General features: G+C 34.5%; 3 protein-coding genes across 5 annotated transcripts; 1 reads left to right on the top strand and 2 right to left on the bottom strand.

Moving 5' to 3' along the window:
• The first annotated feature begins 1,937 nt into the window (after positions 1 to 1,937).
• LOC137744899 (protein WVD2-like 4) lies at positions 1,938 to 6,329 on the top strand. The gene is made up of 9 exons (XM_068484711.1): positions 1,938 to 2,248; positions 3,640 to 3,890; positions 3,992 to 4,351; positions 4,441 to 4,496; positions 4,681 to 4,758; positions 4,876 to 4,954; positions 5,235 to 5,306; positions 5,440 to 5,547; positions 5,640 to 6,329. The coding sequence occupies exons 2-9, from the start codon at positions 3,651 to 3,653 to the stop codon at positions 6,093 to 6,095; spliced, it is 1,449 nt and encodes a 482-aa protein (XP_068340812.1). The 5' UTR covers positions 1,938 to 2,248; positions 3,640 to 3,650; the 3' UTR covers positions 6,096 to 6,329.
• Positions 6,330 to 7,062: 733 nt separating this feature from the next.
• Positions 7,063 to 8,699, bottom strand: LOC137746125 (small ribosomal subunit protein uS10m). Its single transcript, XM_068486197.1, has 2 exons — positions 8,590 to 8,699; positions 7,063 to 7,668 (listed from the first exon to the last, which is right to left on the bottom strand). Exon 2 carries the CDS (start codon positions 7,630 to 7,632, stop codon positions 7,300 to 7,302), a length of 333 nt encoding a protein of 110 aa, XP_068342298.1. The 5' UTR covers positions 7,633 to 7,668; positions 8,590 to 8,699; the 3' UTR covers positions 7,063 to 7,299.
• Positions 8,700 to 10,021: 1,322 nt separating this feature from the next.
• On the bottom strand, positions 10,022 to 12,697 carry LOC137745020 (small ribosomal subunit protein uS7-like). 3 transcript variants are annotated; one of them, XM_068484871.1, is made up of 5 exons: positions 12,573 to 12,697; positions 12,032 to 12,132; positions 10,868 to 11,139; positions 10,418 to 10,621; positions 10,022 to 10,299 (listed from the first exon to the last, which is right to left on the bottom strand). In XM_068484871.1, the coding sequence occupies exons 2-5, from the start codon at positions 12,125 to 12,127 to the stop codon at positions 10,245 to 10,247; spliced, it is 627 nt and encodes a 208-aa protein (XP_068340972.1). In that variant the 5' UTR covers positions 12,128 to 12,132; positions 12,573 to 12,697; the 3' UTR covers positions 10,022 to 10,244. The 3 variants fall into 3 exon arrangements, with proteins under 3 accessions (XP_068340972.1, XP_068340971.1, XP_068340973.1); XM_068484870.1 differs by having other exon boundaries at positions 12,032 to 12,152; positions 12,573 to 12,691; XM_068484872.1 differs by having other exon boundaries at positions 12,032 to 12,137; positions 12,573 to 12,618.
• Between the last annotated feature and the right edge of the window lie 7,257 nt (positions 12,698 to 19,954).

Here is a 19,954-nt window from a genome sequence, read left to right as displayed (position 1 = left end):
AAAAGGTAAGTCATGAAACTCATGAAAAACTATCAATCTCCCCCAAAGTGTATCGCATGCATGTCACGTGACTTAAATTGACGAAAAATTGAATAGAATAATTTCAAATCTAATATTAGGGATGTAATTGGCTGATTTTAATTAGTTTAAGAACTGATTTTTTTTCAAAAAAAAAATATAGTTTACAAATTTAATTTTCACTCGGATAATAATTTAAAAACTAAATCAACAATTCTCTCGGTCATGAATAATATGATGAAACTTAATATTCTTGGATTTGATAGTCACATAACATTCAAAGTGTACGCAAGGGAAAAGGATAATTAATTTGTCTTATTATTTTTTAATTTCTTTGAGTGGTGATTTGAGTAATCTCCATCTAATATTTTAATAGATGATAATAAAAAACACTCTTCAGCTTTGATTAATTTTTTTTCTTTGATTTGTGTTATATTCTAATTAATTAGTATATATTTTTGTTTGTAATCTAACCATCAAGTAATTTTCTTTGTTTGGTATTGACAAGATATATTCATCAGATTGTCTATCATATCACACCCACAATTAGAAGGAGACAGACAATGAAATAAGAAAACCCCCTAATTGATTGACTAATGCTCTTAATCATCCTATTGGGGTCATGGTGAGATAGTCTGCACAATCATGTAAGGTAGACAACTTGCTTATTCACTTCTTCCATTTTAATTAGGTTTTCAATTAAGCTTTCATTTATGGATAAATTGCATTTTACATCCTTGTAGTTTAGGACAAACTATAAGGGTACCTTTGTAATTTGGTTTCTGTCATTTAGAAATTGACACATTATTATCCGGAAGTTACAAATTGTTACATTATTGATCCTTTAATTCATTGAACAAGTGTCGAAGACGATCTGCACTAACTGAAATTGAACTGACGACTGTTAGAATGACCAAGTTGAAACTAATCTCGACTAAGAACTAATAATAAAATAACACTCTATGTAGGAAGTTTAGGGTACGAATTGTCAGAATTCGTACTTCTAAGTTTTGACATATTTTCCATAATTTCGGTCGGTTCGGTTGAATGGAATGTTTAAGGTCTTGGAATCTGCTTGATAAATGTTCGAGCTCGTTTAGTACATAATTGAATTGAAACTGGTTTATAAATGAAAACTATATAACGATTCAATAGTCAGAAATCCAAAATTCTCAAAAGTAAGTCCACCAAAAATTTTAATATTTCAGTATAAAACAACCGGGAAACTGTGCACTAGTCAAATACTAGAAGTTCATAATGAGTCCCAATATTCAATAACAACTAAAAATCCTCAAATTATTCAATAGTTTGTCATCGAATATAGTTTCAATAGTAAGCAACATCATCATTATAAGTCGTCATAATTTCTAGCACCACCGTCATTCGTGGTAAGGAATATTACAGCAATAGAGAGTTTCACTATATTTAATGATGTAGGCAACAATACTACCCTAATCAAGATCCACAATATCCTTCTCTAATAACTTTTCAATTAGTATTTTCTGATATAACATAAATTCCTCTAGCAATGTGTCTTCAAATAACATCTAGCAATGTGCCTTCAAGTAACATCTCACTTACACATACGTAAATCTTATAACTAATTCAACGGTCGAAAAAACTTGTCATCGTTAGAAAACAATTTTTCCCTCCAAAATATAATCGCATTTCCATAAACGGTAAACGAAATCCTTAACATTTCGCAGAATCCACAACTCAATTGCCATAATCCCAACAGAGAGGAGAGAAATATCTTAATGTGGATTTTCTAACCTTAACAAGATAAACTCTTGACACCCTCGATCTTCTTCACACATCCCCTTTCCCTCCATCACCGTTCAGAATTCAAAAACTTGCTAGTAACTTCCATAGTGGTAGTTTAGTCATTTTCCCTCACTGTTTTCTATCTCTATCCGCTTCATTGACACGGCCATCTCTCTCTCCCTCCCTCGGATTTCTCGAACCCAACCAGAGCGTGCATCACCAACTCCCTCCATAGCTTTCAAGATCCAACCATCAGAAGCACTTACCATCACAAAGTGCTTCTAATCCAAAAGCACAATCACTATATTCCTCTGCTCTGTTCTTATCTTCTTCTCTCATAATTCAGCAGTGGAATTTTGCTTCCATTGCTATTTGGTCTCGCTATCAATCACTCTTTCAAGTGCTTATTTAAATCGTTCAGTCCCAAATTCAACAAATCAAGTTCGAAAACTGCCTGATAATCTCTGTAAGTGTTTATTTTCTATGATCCTTAAAGATTATACCTTAAATTCTTAACCTTTGAATTGCTTATTTTGTTGGGTTTCTGCGTTTTCTTTGTTTCTGTTGCTTACCCTTTTCTGGGTATGTTTTGAGACATTGCATATGTTGATAATTTTCTAGAAAATGTGAGTGCGCAAGAACTAAATCATGAGCCTCAGAGAGTTGTTTTTTCGTAATTAATTCTTCAAAAAAACTGTAGTGACAATCTCAGTTGACTAATTATACAATTGGTTTAGTTGGTTAGATTTCTTTTTCTTTTGAAGTAATTCCGAGCCACGTAATTTCTACGAAAGGCTTGATGGGATTTTGGATTTTGTAAATGTGATGGAGTGTTGAGTGTAAAAGGGTTAGCTTCCATTGCTGTGCAGATGTTTGGTTTTTGAACGAATTTCGAAGAACTGTTGGAATGTTGAGGATTATGTGTTGTGGATCTGGAATGATATACATTATGGTCTCAGAATTATCAAGCGTTTCATGACTGAAATGATGGGAACTCTTTCCCAGTAGCATGTTAGGATCATTTCATCATAAAACATTTCGTGGTGTTTTTGGTTTGTAGTTTGTCATGCCACAAATTGTGCTTTAAATTTCTCTTTTTGATGGAGGGATAAATCCAGCCAAATAGAAAATGAATATTTCGAGGGTATCTCCTCGTCTTGTTCTTTGGTACACTGGGAAATATCAGAGTAAACCCTTACGTTTTGAGAACCTGAAACGATAAGTGTTGGTTTGGGAGTGCTTATCTAGAAGTGATTTTGATATTTTAAAAGTTTCATCAAGGGCCCTGAGTGATTCTCGCTTGGGAGTGATTTATTCTCATTGAAAGCACTTTTAAATTTTTGCCAAACACTCTAGAAGTGATTTTGGCACTCCCGAAAATGATAGGAATTGTTATGACATATGAGTTCTTCTGGGGAGGATAGGATAACCATTCATGTTTGTTGCCTACTTAACTATGTAGAATTCGGGATGTCTTAGTATTGTTATTTCCCACATATCTTGCTGGTATATACTCAAGGTTCTAAAAGACGCCAAGCGCTAGTCGGGCGGTTGGTAGGGCTAGCGCGTAGGCGGATTTAATTAAACTTATTATATGTTGTATAAATAAATGCTTATTTATACTTAAAAAAATACATAATTGTATTGATACATAAATTGCAAAATAAAATGACATATAAATTATAAAGTATTAGAAAAGTGTATATACTGAATGATATGACTTATTTATACATTTAGTACTTCAGTATATAACTTCAGTTATATCATTCATGTTAATCAAAATGGTATTAAAGATAAGATTTCTTGGTGATTTTGTTTCCTCAACTTTGCTGTGTCATTGTTCGATATTATTATTAGTTGTGTCACAAATGGAGTCTGAAAATGGGGTTACATTCGACGATGAGAGTTGTGTTATCGAGGAAAAACATGTAGATGTATCAGTACCGAGTTTGAGCAAAGAGGGAAAGAATGCTGATGGTAATGCAGAAGTTCCTGCCGTGAACGGAATATCTGAACCTGTGACAAAAGATGAAGGCATTAACTCTTCTGAAGTTGCAGTTGCAGCCTCTGCGACTGTTCCGCCTGGTAAAAATTCAAAAGCCGCAAAGGTACTGCATGCCAGAATTCCTTGTCATTTGAGCTATTTCTCTTATCAATTTTCATGACACACATGTACCAATGCCCTTTCCTACTTGTGTTTTCTATTCAGAATCCTCATGCTCCGAACAATGATTTTTCAAAGAGCAAACCGGCCAAGGATAAACCTACTGTGAAAGGCGCAACTCCATTCCCTCGTAAGGAGAGGGCATTAGTTTCTCAGAGTCTTTCTTTCCCAGCAAGAGGGTCTCGTGCAGATCCTATGAAGAAGAGTATTGATGTGTACCCGGTGAAAACAGAAGTCAAACATGCTCGAGGAGCAACCAAAGCTGAGTCTCCCATTTTGGTTTCTCGTCTGAATAATCCAGCTAGGCGGGCATCCACAGGAGTTCATTCAAAGGATGGGAACACAACTGGAGCTTCCATTAAGAGGACTTCTTTAGCATCAATACCCAGCATTAGATCCTCTTCAGTAAGACTTTTTCAGGTTTTTACTTATATATTTTACTCCTCTTATTATCCTTCTTAAATGTAGCTAATGCCTGCTCTTAATTGCATCAGTCCGGCAAGTCTGGTTCTGTGGATACATCCGCCAATAACCCATCTAATGGGATCCGGTATGTTACAACCGCTATTCGGTACGCGAGTGTACTTAACCTTTATGTTTTTTGTTCAAACATTATAGATCGTTGTACTGTTTACTTATGCGTAATTTGTGCATAGGAAAAGATTTCTCAACTGGAAACTTATTCTGCTTAATGATATTGATTAGCCATTTTATGATGCTTTATGTGATAACAGATCAGTTGATCAAAGTTTAAATGCTGTAAAAACAACTCTGCCAATCAAAGAGGATGATGATGCTCACTCCGTTGCTTCGTATGCCTCATATCTCAGAGCATTAATTGTTTCACATCTCTTAATCTTTACTGCCAGTATCTAAATTATTTAATTTGTTGTACTGATACCTACATGAATTCTGTGTTATGTCAAAAGGACTACACCTAGCGGGCGGAGGATCAGTGCTTCTGGATTTTCCTTTAGGTTGGAAGAACGTGCTGAAAAACGGAAGGAGGTTGGTAGAACATACCTATAGGTTCTTATGAAGTTTACTGCTATTTTCAAAAGCTTAAAAATTCAGGATGCAAGCCAGAAATCGTTTTATATTCTAAAACATGCCCTGTTATGTGGGTCTCTATCCACTATTTGAGCGCTGCCATAGCATCCTCCCAATATGTGGAATTCCAAATTGCAGGCATTTTGGATGCAGGAACTTCTGCTCAACAATTATTTCTTATATTAACAGTTTTATAATCAACTCGTATCACTAATGAACCTTATTCGTTGTTCATCAGTTTTTTACGAAGCTGGAAGAAAAGATACAGGCTAAGGAAGAAGAAAAAAATAACTCGCAAGCAAAATCAAAGGTGTGGAGACTAGTTTACAGCACTCCGACGATTATACTTTTGTTCTTCATATATCAACTTGTTTATTTCCAACTTCTGTTTCATAATTCCGTTTCAGCATATTCGTTATATTTTCCATATGCTTATTTTGCAGGAAAGCCAGGAAGCTGAGATCAAGCGACTAAGGAAGAGCCTGACGTTTAAGGCGGCGCCCATGCCAAGTTTCTATAAAGAGCCTCCTCCGAAAGTTGAACTCAAGAAGGTAACTGTTAGACTCTTCTCCTACCTGTGCTTCATGTTGTTTGCTTTTGTATAACAGCATTGTATGTGACTCTTCTCTGTCCATCAATTTAGATTCCAACCACACGGCCAAAATCTCCAAAACTTGGACGGAACAAGAGCTCCATTTCTTCGCTAAACAGTTCTTCAGAAGGTGCTGGGGCATCTCTTAGCCCACGTCTGAATCAAGAACTGAATAATTCAAAGAAAGGATTACAGACTAAAAGCGAAAAGGATGTCATAGATCCAAATAAGCCTATTAAAAAGTCTCAAACTAGGCTTCATTCTCAGGAAAATGCTGCTACTAAAACCGAAGCAAAGCCTGCAAAGTCACCACCAAAGGGTATCAAAGAAACAAAAGACCAGAAAGCGCACACCGGAAAAACTGAAGAAGCTCAGGACCAGTCAGGGCATCTTTCCGAATTCAAAGATGAGATAGAGCCTGAAGTGAGTGTTGGCCAGATCAAAGAACCAGTCCTCGGTGCACCTATCCCCGAGATCATGCCTCATGAAGTTTCGGTTGGAGTTTAACGACATTTGTGATGCCGAAGCATTGTGTTCATAGAATCTTGAAAGGTTTAAGTTGCATATTGTTGTGAATACGGAACCATCATGGGATGCTCGTGAAAGTCGTATATCGATATCTCTAAAGGTCAATGTAGTTTGTTTTTTATCAGTCATCAAATTACTGTGGAAATTTGAAGACAATGATCTATGGATTATGAGTCTTTCATGTATAATTGATGATTGCTTTTTCTCCCTACATATCAAAAGGCTAAAGACTATGTTTCAAATTGCAATTGTTGGAACTCTGAACGATTTTTTTTATTACCTGCTGACACTCAGTGACGACACATATTTGACAATTGAATCCAATGGTTAACATTGAGTGATTGAGGACCATTGAATCAAATCCAAAACAATCAAACATGCGGCGACACTATACTTGCAAGTAATAAGCACTCGAGGTAAATAATTTGAAACCATTTTTTAGGTTATTGTTCTCCCCACTTTCCAAATTTGCATTAAATACCATGTCTAAGAACTAAGGATTACATCTATGCCTTTGACCTTGGAAGCCATTCTTAAGACACTGCAAGTTTCTTGAACCAGTGATAAAAGCTCTTCAGGAAATGAACAAGCTCCCTCCTCTATGAAACACAACTAAATTGGCTGGGGATTATTGATTAGGCCTCCCACTGCATAATCGCTAAGCTACACAATGTGTCACACACTAGGTATCAAACTCAACACAATATTATACGTTCTCATCATACGCACGAGTTGAACCGTAGACTTTTCACTTACAAGATAAGTATTACTACACCGTAGGACTAGTTATGAGCAGTTCGATAAGACACATTCACCGCAATCAAAATACACACAACATAAAAAGTCTATACGCTCACATTAGCATGTGTGGAGAGGCTAGTTTGAGAATGATGCGATTATTTGTTGACAAAAAGCAAAATATTCTGTGAAACATCCAAACCGAAGCTGAAATATAAAGTGTTGAATCATTGCTCAATAACAAGTAAACAAATTCTACTGTAACCAAAAGCGATTCCGAATCGTCATCCTATCTGCTAAAACCAGAACGTAAGCGTACAGAACTTATTAGAGATCAACCTATCTTCGTTAACATTTGAAGTGCTCCTTTTTTTCTCATCTCCTCTTCCTATCAAAACAAAACCAGAACCATCCAGCAGTTCGGGTCCAATGCATGGATCTTACTTCAAAGCAATCTCTGGAGTTTTTCCTTGTCCAAACGGGTCTTGCAAGAAAATCGGAGTTCGTATTGGGCTCCAAATATGCGCTGGCGCTTTAACCAAAAGAACTTCTTTTGCAATTCATGTGTTTCTGTGTTTATGACCAGAAACTGTTTCTTGACATTCATTTCAAACTGTTCTCTGGACTTTTTATCAACATGAGGTGATCGTAACACAGTGTACAAGACTCTTGATTCCGGCAGTGCAATCTTCCGTGTGTAAGGTGGAAGTCCCCAGTTGATGTTTTCCGTCAATGGACGACCAAATGATCGAATGGCTATGCATATCTTGGCGGCCATTACTTTAGGTGACGGTCTTTCTCCTTGGACAAGGCCCTTAACAATTACTAAACAATCTTAGTTATAGAAATCACCATGACACAAAGTAGTTAGCAATTTAAATAAAAAAGAACAAAAATATATATCCAATCTGGAAATTTCATGATAAATGTTGGGATATGAAATGAAAATAAACGCACAAATCAGAGCATATACATATCTATCACAATCTTCAACAAATCATCCTTTGACAAGTATCGAAAACAGTGGTGAAACCAAGAATTTAGCTCGGGACGTTGAACGCCGAAAATTAAATCTTTACTAACGGTAGTTCATTCAAGGATCAAGGTTGAAAACAATGTCACAAGTCATAACTTTCAACGCATTTTCATACTGTGAACGTTGCATCCCACCTCATTGTCTAACAAGAACCAAGAAAAAATGGTTAACATTTGGTAATACAACAACTACAACAATAAAGCCTTTTCCCACTAAGCGGAGTCGGTTACATGAATCTAGAGCGCCATTGGGCTCGGTAATGTGTCGCGTTAACATTTGGTAATGGCAGTAACTAAAAATCAAGCAATACCAAATTAACTGTTTTGTAATCCTACTCCCTATTGAGAAGTGATAAACCGCAAATTTAGATTAAAAAAGTGATCTTTATATGACATTTGCTCGAATTTTTCCATATGTTTCTACAAATCAAGTTATAAAAATCAGATAAATAAAATTAACAAGAAAAATGAAAGGAGAAAAAGCATATGAATCACTAAATCAGTCGTACAAAATCCAAAACTTGTGATTTTTAATTTCTTATTTAATTCAAAAACCTAACTGAAATTCAAGCCAAATTCTTATAAACAAAAAAACTTTAACAAAGAATTAAGAACTGAAATTAAAAAAATAAATGTAATGACAAGGATAAGCTATCAGGGCGAGAAGTTGCAGAGATGGGCGAGAGAGATAAACCCTAACCTGGATGTGGGAGTTCCAGACGGCGGGCGACAAGAAAATGGCGCCGGGAGGGAGGGGTTCGCTGAATCGGTGAGCACAAGGGAACGGCGCAGGGTAGAAGAACCCGTTAACCAAACGTAAATTTAGTAATGCTTAGTCGACCAAAAGAAAAGCTGATGTGGCTCACATGTGAGCCCCACATGTATAATTTAATAAAGCCACGTGGATTAAGAAAAGTGAAACTAACGTTGAGAATTGGTGTGTAAACTTTCGCTCTAATTTAATTTTGAGATTTGACTAAAATACTCGCATGTGGTTAATATAATCACTATTTGCATATGAGATTTTTCAGTATGCTGAAAATATGGTTTGGTACATTAGAGCATCTCTAAAGGAGATGTCAAAATTGTTACATAGGCATATAACAGTAAAAAATGCCTCTCCAAACGAGCCTTCAATTTCTTAGGTGGAGCTGAGTCATTTGAAGGTAAAGCCTTTTGGTGTCAAATTTGACAGCAGATGTCAAATTTATTAAATGATATTTTAATAAATTAATATAATATATAATAAATGTTGTTATATTTTTGAAATATTTGATTGGTTGCTTTAATCATTGGACTCCACAAAAAGATAAAAAATTTATTAAATGACATTATTATTTGACATATCAGGTGGAGCAAAATATTGTATAAAATGTCAAATTGCCACATAAACTATCAACTATCATTTTGATGTTTAAAATTTGACATCTTCTTTGGAGATGTTCTTAGGTGTCATAGTATAAGTGGTTGAATTTTTTTTCAAATATCCAACTAGTTGTATTATGACACTTGATGCAATTGTCCTGTTTCCGACACACTATAATAGTTCTCCATCTTGATGGTCATATGGTATTGTATTAAATACATATTTTATTATGAGACCGTTAGATGGTGATTACATTAAAGCGTTCATGTAATCAATAGTAAGTTTTTGTAACCCATGGCGATCTTTTCAGCGTTGATGGAGTGAAATTGAGCGACATTAGAGCGATTAATCGGTTTTGGTGAACCTCCGGAGGAAGGGTTTATGCGTGGTTTTCTGTGGAGCGATCCACAAGCTAGGGCTGGAAGAGGTCCGAGCAGGCGAGCTGTAGGTGTTTCTTTTGGTGGCGACGGGATATAAGTTTGAAGCCTCACATTGTTACTTTCTCGGCAGTGCCACATCCAGACATCAAACCAATGGCATATGCAAATGCAAGTAACTTCTTATTCTTTCAGTGATTTTTCGCTGTCCGACGACAACTTTCCGGTTGCGTACAACTTTGTCTCCAGAAGGCTGCTAACGGAGAAGATAAGTGTTCTTCCACCATGGCAACCCTCCTAAAAGAATCAGGTGAGTCTCCAAGTAATGATATCCATGGAGGGTTGCCATTATTGAGTGCAAACGATACATCAAAAGTTCGAAACATGTGTAGAGTGTCTATGAGATTGCATAATTTGAATAAGGGATCAAATCAACCGCATCCAACGGTATAAAATTACAAGATCCAAACTAACAGATGACTGGTTTCGTAACATAAAAGGACAGAGACATGTCTCGCATTCAAGGGTATATCCGAAAAATTCTAAATAATGGGCAAAAAACAAATACGGGTACAAAATTCTCCTCCCTGCATAAATTTTTCTCGCAGCCTCTTAACGGTTAGCCTTGGCAACTCTTTCAATCTCATCCTTCTTCTTGATTGCATAACTGCACGTAAAACACCACCAATCGTCAGCGAACAAACAATAAAAAAGGGGAAGAAATGAAATCAGACTGCAAATAACTTTGGAGAAAATAACATGTAAAAGGCAAATAAGCGCAGTACCTGTTAGAGGAACCTTTGGCAGCATTAATAAGCTCATCAGCCAAACACTCAGCAATAGTTTTGACGTTCCTGAAAGCAGACTCACGAGCACCAGTTGTGAGGAGATAGATAGCCTGATTTACACGTCTCAAAGGTGAGATATCCACAGCTTGACGCCTAACAACTCCAGCAGATCCAATACGAGTTGCATCTTCACGTGGACCACTGATCGGCAGAAAGAAGACATACAGCATGAGGAAAAAAAAACAAGGATATGCAAATACGGAACTGAAAGAAGAAGAAAGGTCACATCTATCGTAATCCCAAGTTCCCAACAGATATAAAAATCAACATGTAATCAGGAAAACTATACTAAAGGGCACATAAGCTTCCCCTTAAGCATCAAACAAGGGACTGAGGGCAACGTATATTATTACTATGAGAAAGATATTAACATATTGGCTTATGTACCTGTTAACGACAGCATCAACAATAACTTGGATTGGGTTCAGATCAGTTAGCAAATGGATAATTTCCATCGCGTGCCTAATGATCCTGACAGCCATAAGTTTCTTTCCATTGTTTCTCCCGTGCATCATGAGTGAGTTTGTAAGCCTCTCCACAATAGGGCACTGAGCTTTCCTGAATCGTTTGACCGAGTATCTTCCAGCAGTGTGAGGTACATAAGTTGCATGCTTGGAAGGTGCAACTCCAATGTAATCTGCCAGTGAAATGTCACTGACCTAAAAGTGGCAATTCATATTATAATTAGCAGCCGTGAGTATAACAAATTAATCAATATATTCAACAAAAAAATGAAATTTATCACAGGATTAGGGTCTGAGGACACATGCTTTTAACACACGTTTTGTCACCTAGTTCTAGGGTCCACTTTGTAATGTATTTCAACCATCCGAACCATATATATGTTAGTACATCATTTATTTGAAGAAAATAGACAAATCCAAAACCATTAAGACATACATTTGTAGTGAAGAAAATTGACGAATTAGGATCTACAAAGAAACACTAAATTTAAGCCAACGGTCATATGGTCACGGATTTGGGTACTTTTTGGTAGAAATGATCTTTGAGGTAAGACATAAAAGATAGACAGTTGGATCGTTTAAATACATTATGGAGTGTTCCCCACAAAAATGTGTCAAATGCATGTGTCACCGGATCCCAACTTGACACATAATTACCAAGGAATCGATAGCAACGATTAATGGTCATGAAGAGAATCAACATATATACGAAATTAACTTAAGTGTACGTACACTTTTACGGCATCAAATACACGTGACAAGAACAAACTTGTACGTACGGCGCATCTAAGAAACAAAACAAGGCCACACAGATGTCTAAAATTTCTGAAAAGCAAGACAGCAACCAACAAAGATTTGCACGACAAACACAGATCCTCGAGGGCTAACCAACCATCGGTTCACTCCGAAACATTATCTCATACCACAGAGTATATATCAACATCAAACCTAATGTACCTCTAAATATATGCCATCAATAATTACAATCCACCTAAACTTATTTTTACCAAACTCAACCACATTTCATCAAATTCATCACAGATTCTGGAAAAACAAGGTACAAAATTTAAGCGAAAACGCCAGAAACCTGGACATCGTCGAAGCTCCAGCGGTTGAAGAGCTTGACATCATAGTGCGGCTGCGTTGGTTCCAATGCAGGAGCAGCTACATCAGCAGCGGCCATGGTTTCTGCACTATCGCAATTCAAGCTACAAAAGTTAGAAAACTCAATGCTATAAACCCTAGTTTGATTAAAACACCTTCACCCAGAAATGGGATTACAGAAACCTGACAACTATTTGACAATGCCTGCCTCAAATGTTCCAAATGTTGAACTAATTAATTAATTACGGGGGCTTAACCCATATATTTATACAAATCAAGTTATAAAAAAATTAGACAAATAAAATTAGGAAGCAAAATAAAAGGATAAATCACAAACTTTCAATCACATTAAGAACAATATTTTTGATTCTTTAATTTCTAATTTCAATTCAGAAACCCAACTGAAAATTGAAGCTTAATTCTCAATAAAACAATGACATAACGAAGCATTAATAAAAATATAAATAAAAAAAATTAAGAAAATTAAAAAGTTCATAGTAAGTAGCAGATTCCATGAAACTGACCTGGAGGTTGGAGTTTCAGAGGAGGGTAGGAGAGCTTGGAGGAGACAACAAAGCGGCGCAGGATACAAGTGATCTACTAGGGTTTTGGTTTTTTTTTTTTTTTTTCTTTTTTGGTCAAGTACTAGGGTTTGGGTTTTGGTGTTACTATTTTACCCTTCCCTATTGTATATATTTTCACTTCTTTTAATTAATTCTCGAAATTATTTTTCCCCGTCCAAACTCATGAGAGATTCTTCGATGTACCCAGACAAGTCCCATAACAATTCACCACATGTCATGATGTAAGTGGAAGGATATTGAGAAATATACATTAAAATGAAACATATCAATCATGTCGTCTACTTATATTATAACACGTGCATCTCATTTTACACGTTTATTAAACACCGAAAAAGACTATTTAGCATGAGGTGTTTGGTGCCCTTAAGTATTAAAAAGGCATCAGTTAAATTAATCTTGTCCCACTTATTTTATACACCTCATGATGACTAACTTATTCGCTCCAAAATCTTTGTATAATTTAGTCAGATTTACATTAAAAAAAAAAAAAAAAAAAAAAAAACTTGTTTTGCTCATGCGCATCATTGGCAAATTGGAAATGAATCTAATCAGAGGACTGGCAATGACAGCATTAGAAAAAACAAAGACTCGATTGGCTATACCAGAGATTCCACCACCACCATTCTCTTCTTCATCTTCGTCTTCAATTTGATTCAATGAAATGACTAAGTTTTTCTCCATTTTGTTTCCTATGGGGCGTGTGATGGTGGATAATAATTTGTATAGTACGAGTTCACCATCACGGTACTGTCTCGTGCCAATAACAATAGAAGATGTAGATTATTAGCACGGGTGAGTCGGTGACCCAGCTCCCTCATACTCGGCCATAATTAAGTGTCATCATTTCCCAATTATTATGAATGATGTAATGGGTTTTTTTCTTTGCTTGTATTTTTCTGGATTTAGAGGTCTATCCGCCTTGGCCTAGGTCCATTTTGGTTATAGCCCAATGCACTAGAATTTTAAGCCATCTTTGTTTTTGGGCTGTGAAGCCCATTCAAAATTCAATATAAATCTGCAAGGCGTTATTTATTGCGTTATGCTTTATACATACTCGTTTTTATTTCTTACATACCTCTCTTAATTTTTTTCTCAAAAAGTTTACATATCTTCATTTTCAAGAAACGATATAGTATTACATTGTAGGTATAGACACTTGAAAGAAAGGTTATTAGACTTTGAGCTTGCGATAGCTAGCGGGTAAAAAATTTCTAGCTCTGCTCTTGTTGATTAGGTACATTAAAATTCTTAATACAATCACCCATTAACAATTTGACACAATCATTGAATGTCATTACAGCATATCTAATTGTTAGTAGGTGATTGTACTAAAACATCCAAGCCAAGTCCCTAATAAAAGTTTCAAACAAATTTAGTTTGCATCTTATGACTTTGTCTTCAAATCAACACATTTACATGCATGTATTTTGTTATTTTTAACAAAATGAAATGTTCCATGTAGTTGCCTATTGGGATCTTAACATTTGCTTTACAAAATCTTGGTATTTATACATGTGTGTGTGTGTAATATATTAAAGGGAACTTTAACGAAAATATCTCGATGGTGTTCACTTTAACGAAAAACCACATTTTTACACTAAAAAGTCAATCCTGGTACTATTCACTTTACCCTTTATTTTGTCTTTATGGTTAAAACTCAAAATTTTCAAGCATTTTTCATTAGTTTTTCTTATATTAAATCAATGGCTAAGGAATAAGGCTTTGCTTTGACCCTAATCAAAGGAGCCCTAGCTAAACGCTGGATGAAACGAGATCTTGATTCCATTTCCCACTGCCCTTGCTGCTGGGTACAGCTTGTCGAATTTTGAGAAAATATCTTGGAATTTTTTCTGACAAAAATAGAAGATATTGTCTAAAAGAGGTAAGAATTGATGGTGGCCTTGTCCCATATTAGAAAGTAAAAACTTGTCCCAAGTTTATGATCATGTGTTAAACTGTAAGTAGCAGGTAAGTAGACTACTTTCTACGGAATAAACCAAAGTGTTTTCTTATCATCAAAGAGAGTTCATATCAGAACTTCAGAAAAAAAAAAAAAAAAAAATCGTTTTATCAAATTGTAATTTGTTCTTTATATATTTACAAGGGAAGAGTTTTCAATAAACTTTTGTAGTACTAATAACATCTATCTATGTTAACATCGACACAACACCGGATTTTAACATTTCAAGTCAAAATTGATAGAACAAAATTTATCAAAAGATACGAAAGAGTAGATGGACTCACCAATTTTATTTTGAAAATTGTAGAGCCTACCTTTTATCATTTATGTATAGAAAAAAATCGTTTTACACACCTTAATGAAAAAGATAAAGAAAATAAAATATAGGAGAGTTGCTCTTTTGTTTTTCTGCTTTTGATTTAGTTTAAAAAAAAAAAAATTGTTTTAACAATATTTGGTCACATGTTGAATAAAGTTTAAGCTTAAAGTCTGGCTAACATGAAACCCTTAACAACTAGTTTGCGACGTCATAAGAAATGCCAAACGTCAAATAATTTAATGTGTTAGTCTGGATTTGGATTCCATTTGGATTCAAATTATAGGAATTCTAAAAATTCTCACATTTTAACCATTGATCGTGTATCGTGCGGTTAGAAATCATATGACTTTTTTTATTTAAAATTAAACACAAATAATACCTGACGAAAATTAGTAGCACGCTTTACAATGAATTGTTAGAATCCTCACAAAGTGAATCTGAATAGAATCCTTATCCGTATTGGCCTAATGGTCCTATTATAACTTTAACCAAGTACATCTCTAGCTTTGACTTTTTTTTTATTTTTTGGTAATCAAATATATATAAACTAAATTCCAATGTAAATATGATCTTTCTTTTTATTTTCATTTTTTGGTAAAATGGTCTCTAAATTAATTTTTCAAAGTAGGCTTGAAAATTTCTTAAAATATTTCGTTAACTCAACATGAAATGATACAAAAATAACAGATTTCAAAGCAATTCGTCAACGAGTCAGGTTGTTATCAAGGTCTAGACATTAGATATGAAAATTTCTTGCATAACCCTGTAACTTGACATAAAACGACACGATCCGTTAACAAATCGGGTCGTTATCGAGTCAATTGTTAAGAACCCGTTAAGATAACGAATTTGACACAAAACGACCCGTTATAATAACAAATATGACATAAGAATGATACGAACAAGATAAACACAATCCGTTTTCTAGGTTTACCCCAAAGAAGTTAAAACAAAAATTTGTTCCTAGCTTTGACTGTTGCTAAAGGGTCCTACTACCTAATTTGGAAAGGTGACCGGTTGGTAGCAGCTGCCACTGATCAATCAATCATGCTAAAAAGGTTGAATTTATCGGTGCAAAACCGCATTTTGTTGCTCTGAAATTTGGGTTTCTTGTCTTTACATTTTAGGTAGACTTTAGCTTTAAACCATTTTGTGCTCTTTCTTCTTCATGGGCACGAGTTGAAGGGCATCATACTTTGCTTTCTACTTGCCCGTGAGTAAAGACTAAACCACTTTAAATGTGACATGTGCTGTTAAATACATGTGTTGCAACAGTGTGAACGACGAAGTTGTGTTTTTGCGTTAATATTTACAAATTGAAAAACAAAATCAATTTTTTCAGTTGGGCATTTCGTCGAACATTTGATATGTCTGTCATAATCTATCGAATTATAATGCGTTCATGTCGACTGATATCTATATATGTCGAGCTCTTCAGAAAGGCCATGTTGAGTTTTGTATAGATATATTGAGTGTTGCCGACACATCTTGTTGAGGATGTCGACGCGTCCTAAGTGCTATTGAGATATGTTGAACATGCATTCTATCGAACACTTGACGAACACAAATAAATTTTGTACTAGACATTTGAACAATATCTAGAATACCTTTACCATTATTTGTTTCTAGCTTCTGAAGGGTCTTGATGAGCATAAATAAATTTACGCACGGGTTGCAATATAGTGAAGGTGGAATTTGAGTTTTAAGGTCGGTATTGATAAATAAAACACATACTGTAACACGAATGAATTGAGTAATATTAAAACCAAGAACATCGTTATATAACGGTCAATTTCCATCTTTAGACAATAAAATGTAAAATTACATGTTCCACGTGGGGACAAGAGAGTGATGATTGCACATCTAAAGGATCTAGGTAATATGCTCCTTTTAAAAATCGAGTTTAATATGCTTAAGTTTGATTAGAAAGAACAAAAAGAAATCTTATAATATATAATGAGCATGCAAAGAAGGGGTTTTATTTAATTAAACAACTACCATAATCGACCAAAATCTTTTTATTTATTTTTTCTCAATTGATTACACAGTGACAAATAATACCAACTAATCATACCATGCAACACCACCAACTTGTGATGCCTGGATTTAAATCCTGTAGCCATTGGCCAACCACCACCTCAATATTTCTAAATTAATGCAAAAGAAATTTAACAAAAAGATCAATTCATTTATTTCTATTATTTGGAAGAAATATTGGCAAAAAAAAAAGACACACAAATAATGGCAAAATGCTATTTGCACTTTAATGTTTTTGTAGCTAAATTTCAGGTACATAATAACTCCTCAAAGAAATTTGAGTGAAGTTTGGAAATATATATACCAACTAATTAATTCGTAGCCTATTTCTTTTATCGAGGTGTCGAATTTGAATCTTCCTCTTGTATCAAAAAGTTCAATCTCATTATGTTGGAAAATAGTAGCTTAAAATTAGTGGTAGCGCATGAAAATTTCCGAGTAAGTAGCCGGTGAACTAGAGCGACCGGTTGGCGTAGTTAGATTCAAAAAGTGGTGCACCTGTCTCAGGTGATCCGACGCCTAAGTCACATTGTTAGTTTCATGTTTCAAGTTTGTGTGGGTTTGATTCTTATTCATAGACAAAATTACACCGTAGAGGATTCCGAGTTTATAATTTGTATTAATGCAAATGGTGGATTGCTACGGTGGCGACACATTGGCAGACAATGCTAAAAGGACACAAGAACTTTGGTTGTTTGATGCGCAAGGAAACAGGTTGAAGTTTTGATTCACAAGCAAAGCGATGGAACAAAAAGGATGTTGTTCATGCAAACATAGTTACCCAAAACAAAGGAATCAGAAAAATAAAGATAATAATTAAAGAATGAGTATGTAATTACAGTTTTGATAACAAATCAAGGGGGAGAGAAATCAAGAGGGATATGGAGATTCTTTTGTTTGGGAGGGATATCCAAAGAAATCCCGCAAGCCAAACGCTCCCTCTGTTTATACATTCATTCGTTCATTATTTCATTTCGCACTGCCCTTGCTGGGTACAGCTTGTCGAATTTTGAGAAAATATCTTGGAATTTTTTCTGACAAAAATAGAAGATATTGTCTAAAAGAGGTAAGAATTGATGGTGGCCTTGTCCTATATTAGAAGGTAAAAACTTGTCCCAAGTTTATGTGCATGTGTTAAACTGTAAGTAATAAGTAAGTGAGAATGACTACTTCAACGGATTAACCCAAAGTGTTTTCTCATCATCAAAGGAAGTTCTTATCAGAACGCCAAAAAAAAAAAGAATTTAAAAAATCATCTTATCAAACTGCAATTTGTTCTTTATACTTTTACAAGGGAAAAGTTTTAAATAGACTTTTGCAATACTAATAACGACTAGCTATATTAATATCGACACAACACAGAGTTTTAACATTTCAGGTCAAAATTAGTAAAACAATTTTATTTTGAAAACATTAACAATTTGACACAATCATTGAATGTTATTACAGCATATCTAATTGTTAGTAGGTGATTGTACTAAAACATCCAAGCCAAGTCCCTAATAAAAGTTTCAAACAAATTTAGTTTGCATCTTATGACTTTGTCTTCAAATCAACACATTTACATGCATGTATTTTGTTATTTTTAACAAAATGAAATGTTCCATGTAGTTGCGTATTGGGATCTTAACATTTGCTTTACAAAATCTTGGTATTTATACGTGTGTGTGTGTGTAATATATTAAAGGGAACTTTAACGAAAATATCTCGATACTGTTCACTTTAACGAAAAACTACATTTTTACACTAAAAAATCAATCCTGATACTATTCACTTTACCCTTTATTTTGTCTTTATGATTAAAACTCAAAGTTTTCAAGCATTTTTCATTAGTTTTTCTTATATTAAATCAATGGCTAAGGAATAAGGCTTTGCTTTGACCCTAATCAAAGGAGCCCTAGCTAAAAGCTGGATGAAACGAGATCTTGATTCCATTTCCCACTGCCCTTGCTGCTGGGTACAGCTTGTCGAATTTTGAGAAAATATCTTGGAATTTTTTCTGACAAAAATAGAAGATATTGTCTAAAAGAGGTAAGAATTGATGGTGGCCTTGTCCCATATTAGAAAGTAAAAACTTGTCCCAAGTTTATGAGCATGTGTTAAACTGTAAGTAGCAGGTAAGTAGACTACTTTCTACGGAATAAACCAAAGTGTTTTCTTATCATCAAAGAGAGTTCATATCAGAACTTCAAAAAATAAAATAAAATAAAATAAAATCGTTTTATCAAATTGTAATTTGTTCTTTATATATTTACAAGGGAAAAGTTTTCAATAGACTTTTGCAGTACTAATAACATCTATCTATGTTAACATCGACACAACACGAGATTTTAACATTTCAGGTCAAAATTGATAGAACAAAATTTATCAAAAGATACGAAAGAGTAGATGGACTCACCAATCCAACCTTTTATCATTTATGTATAGAAAAAAATCGTTTGACACACCTTAATGAAAAAGATAAAGAAAATAAAATATAAGAGAGTTGCTCTTTGTTTTTCTGCTTTTGATTTAGTTTAAAAAAAAAAATTGTTTTAACAATATTTGGTCACATGTTGAATAAAGCTTAAGCTTAAAGTCTGGCTAACATGAAACCCTTAACAACTAGTTTGCGACGTCTTAAGAAATGCCAAATGTCAAATAATTTAATGTGTTAGCCTGGATTTGGATTCCATCTGGATTCAAATTATAGGAATCCTAAGAATTCTCACATTTTAACCATTTATCGTGTATCGTGCGGTTAGAAATCATATGACTTTTTTTATTTAAAATTAAACACAAATAATATCTAACGAAAATTAGTAGCACGATTTACAATGAATTGTTAGAATCCTCACAAAGTGAATCTGAAGAGAATCCTTATCCGTATTGGCCTAATGGTCCTATTATAACTTTAACCAAGTACATCTCTAGCTTTGACTCTTTTTTTTTTTTGGTAATCAAATATATATAAACTAAATTCCAATGTAAATATGATCTTTCTTTTTATTTTCATTTTTTGGTAAA

Source organism: Pyrus communis, chromosome 9 (assembly GCF_963583255.1).
Source record: "Pyrus communis chromosome 9, drPyrComm1.1, whole genome shotgun sequence".
NCBI classification, from domain to species: domain Eukaryota; kingdom Viridiplantae; phylum Streptophyta; class Magnoliopsida; order Rosales; family Rosaceae; genus Pyrus; species Pyrus communis.
The sequence above is the reverse complement of the archived record's forward strand: the minus strand, read 5'-3'. Positions and strand labels throughout refer to the sequence as shown.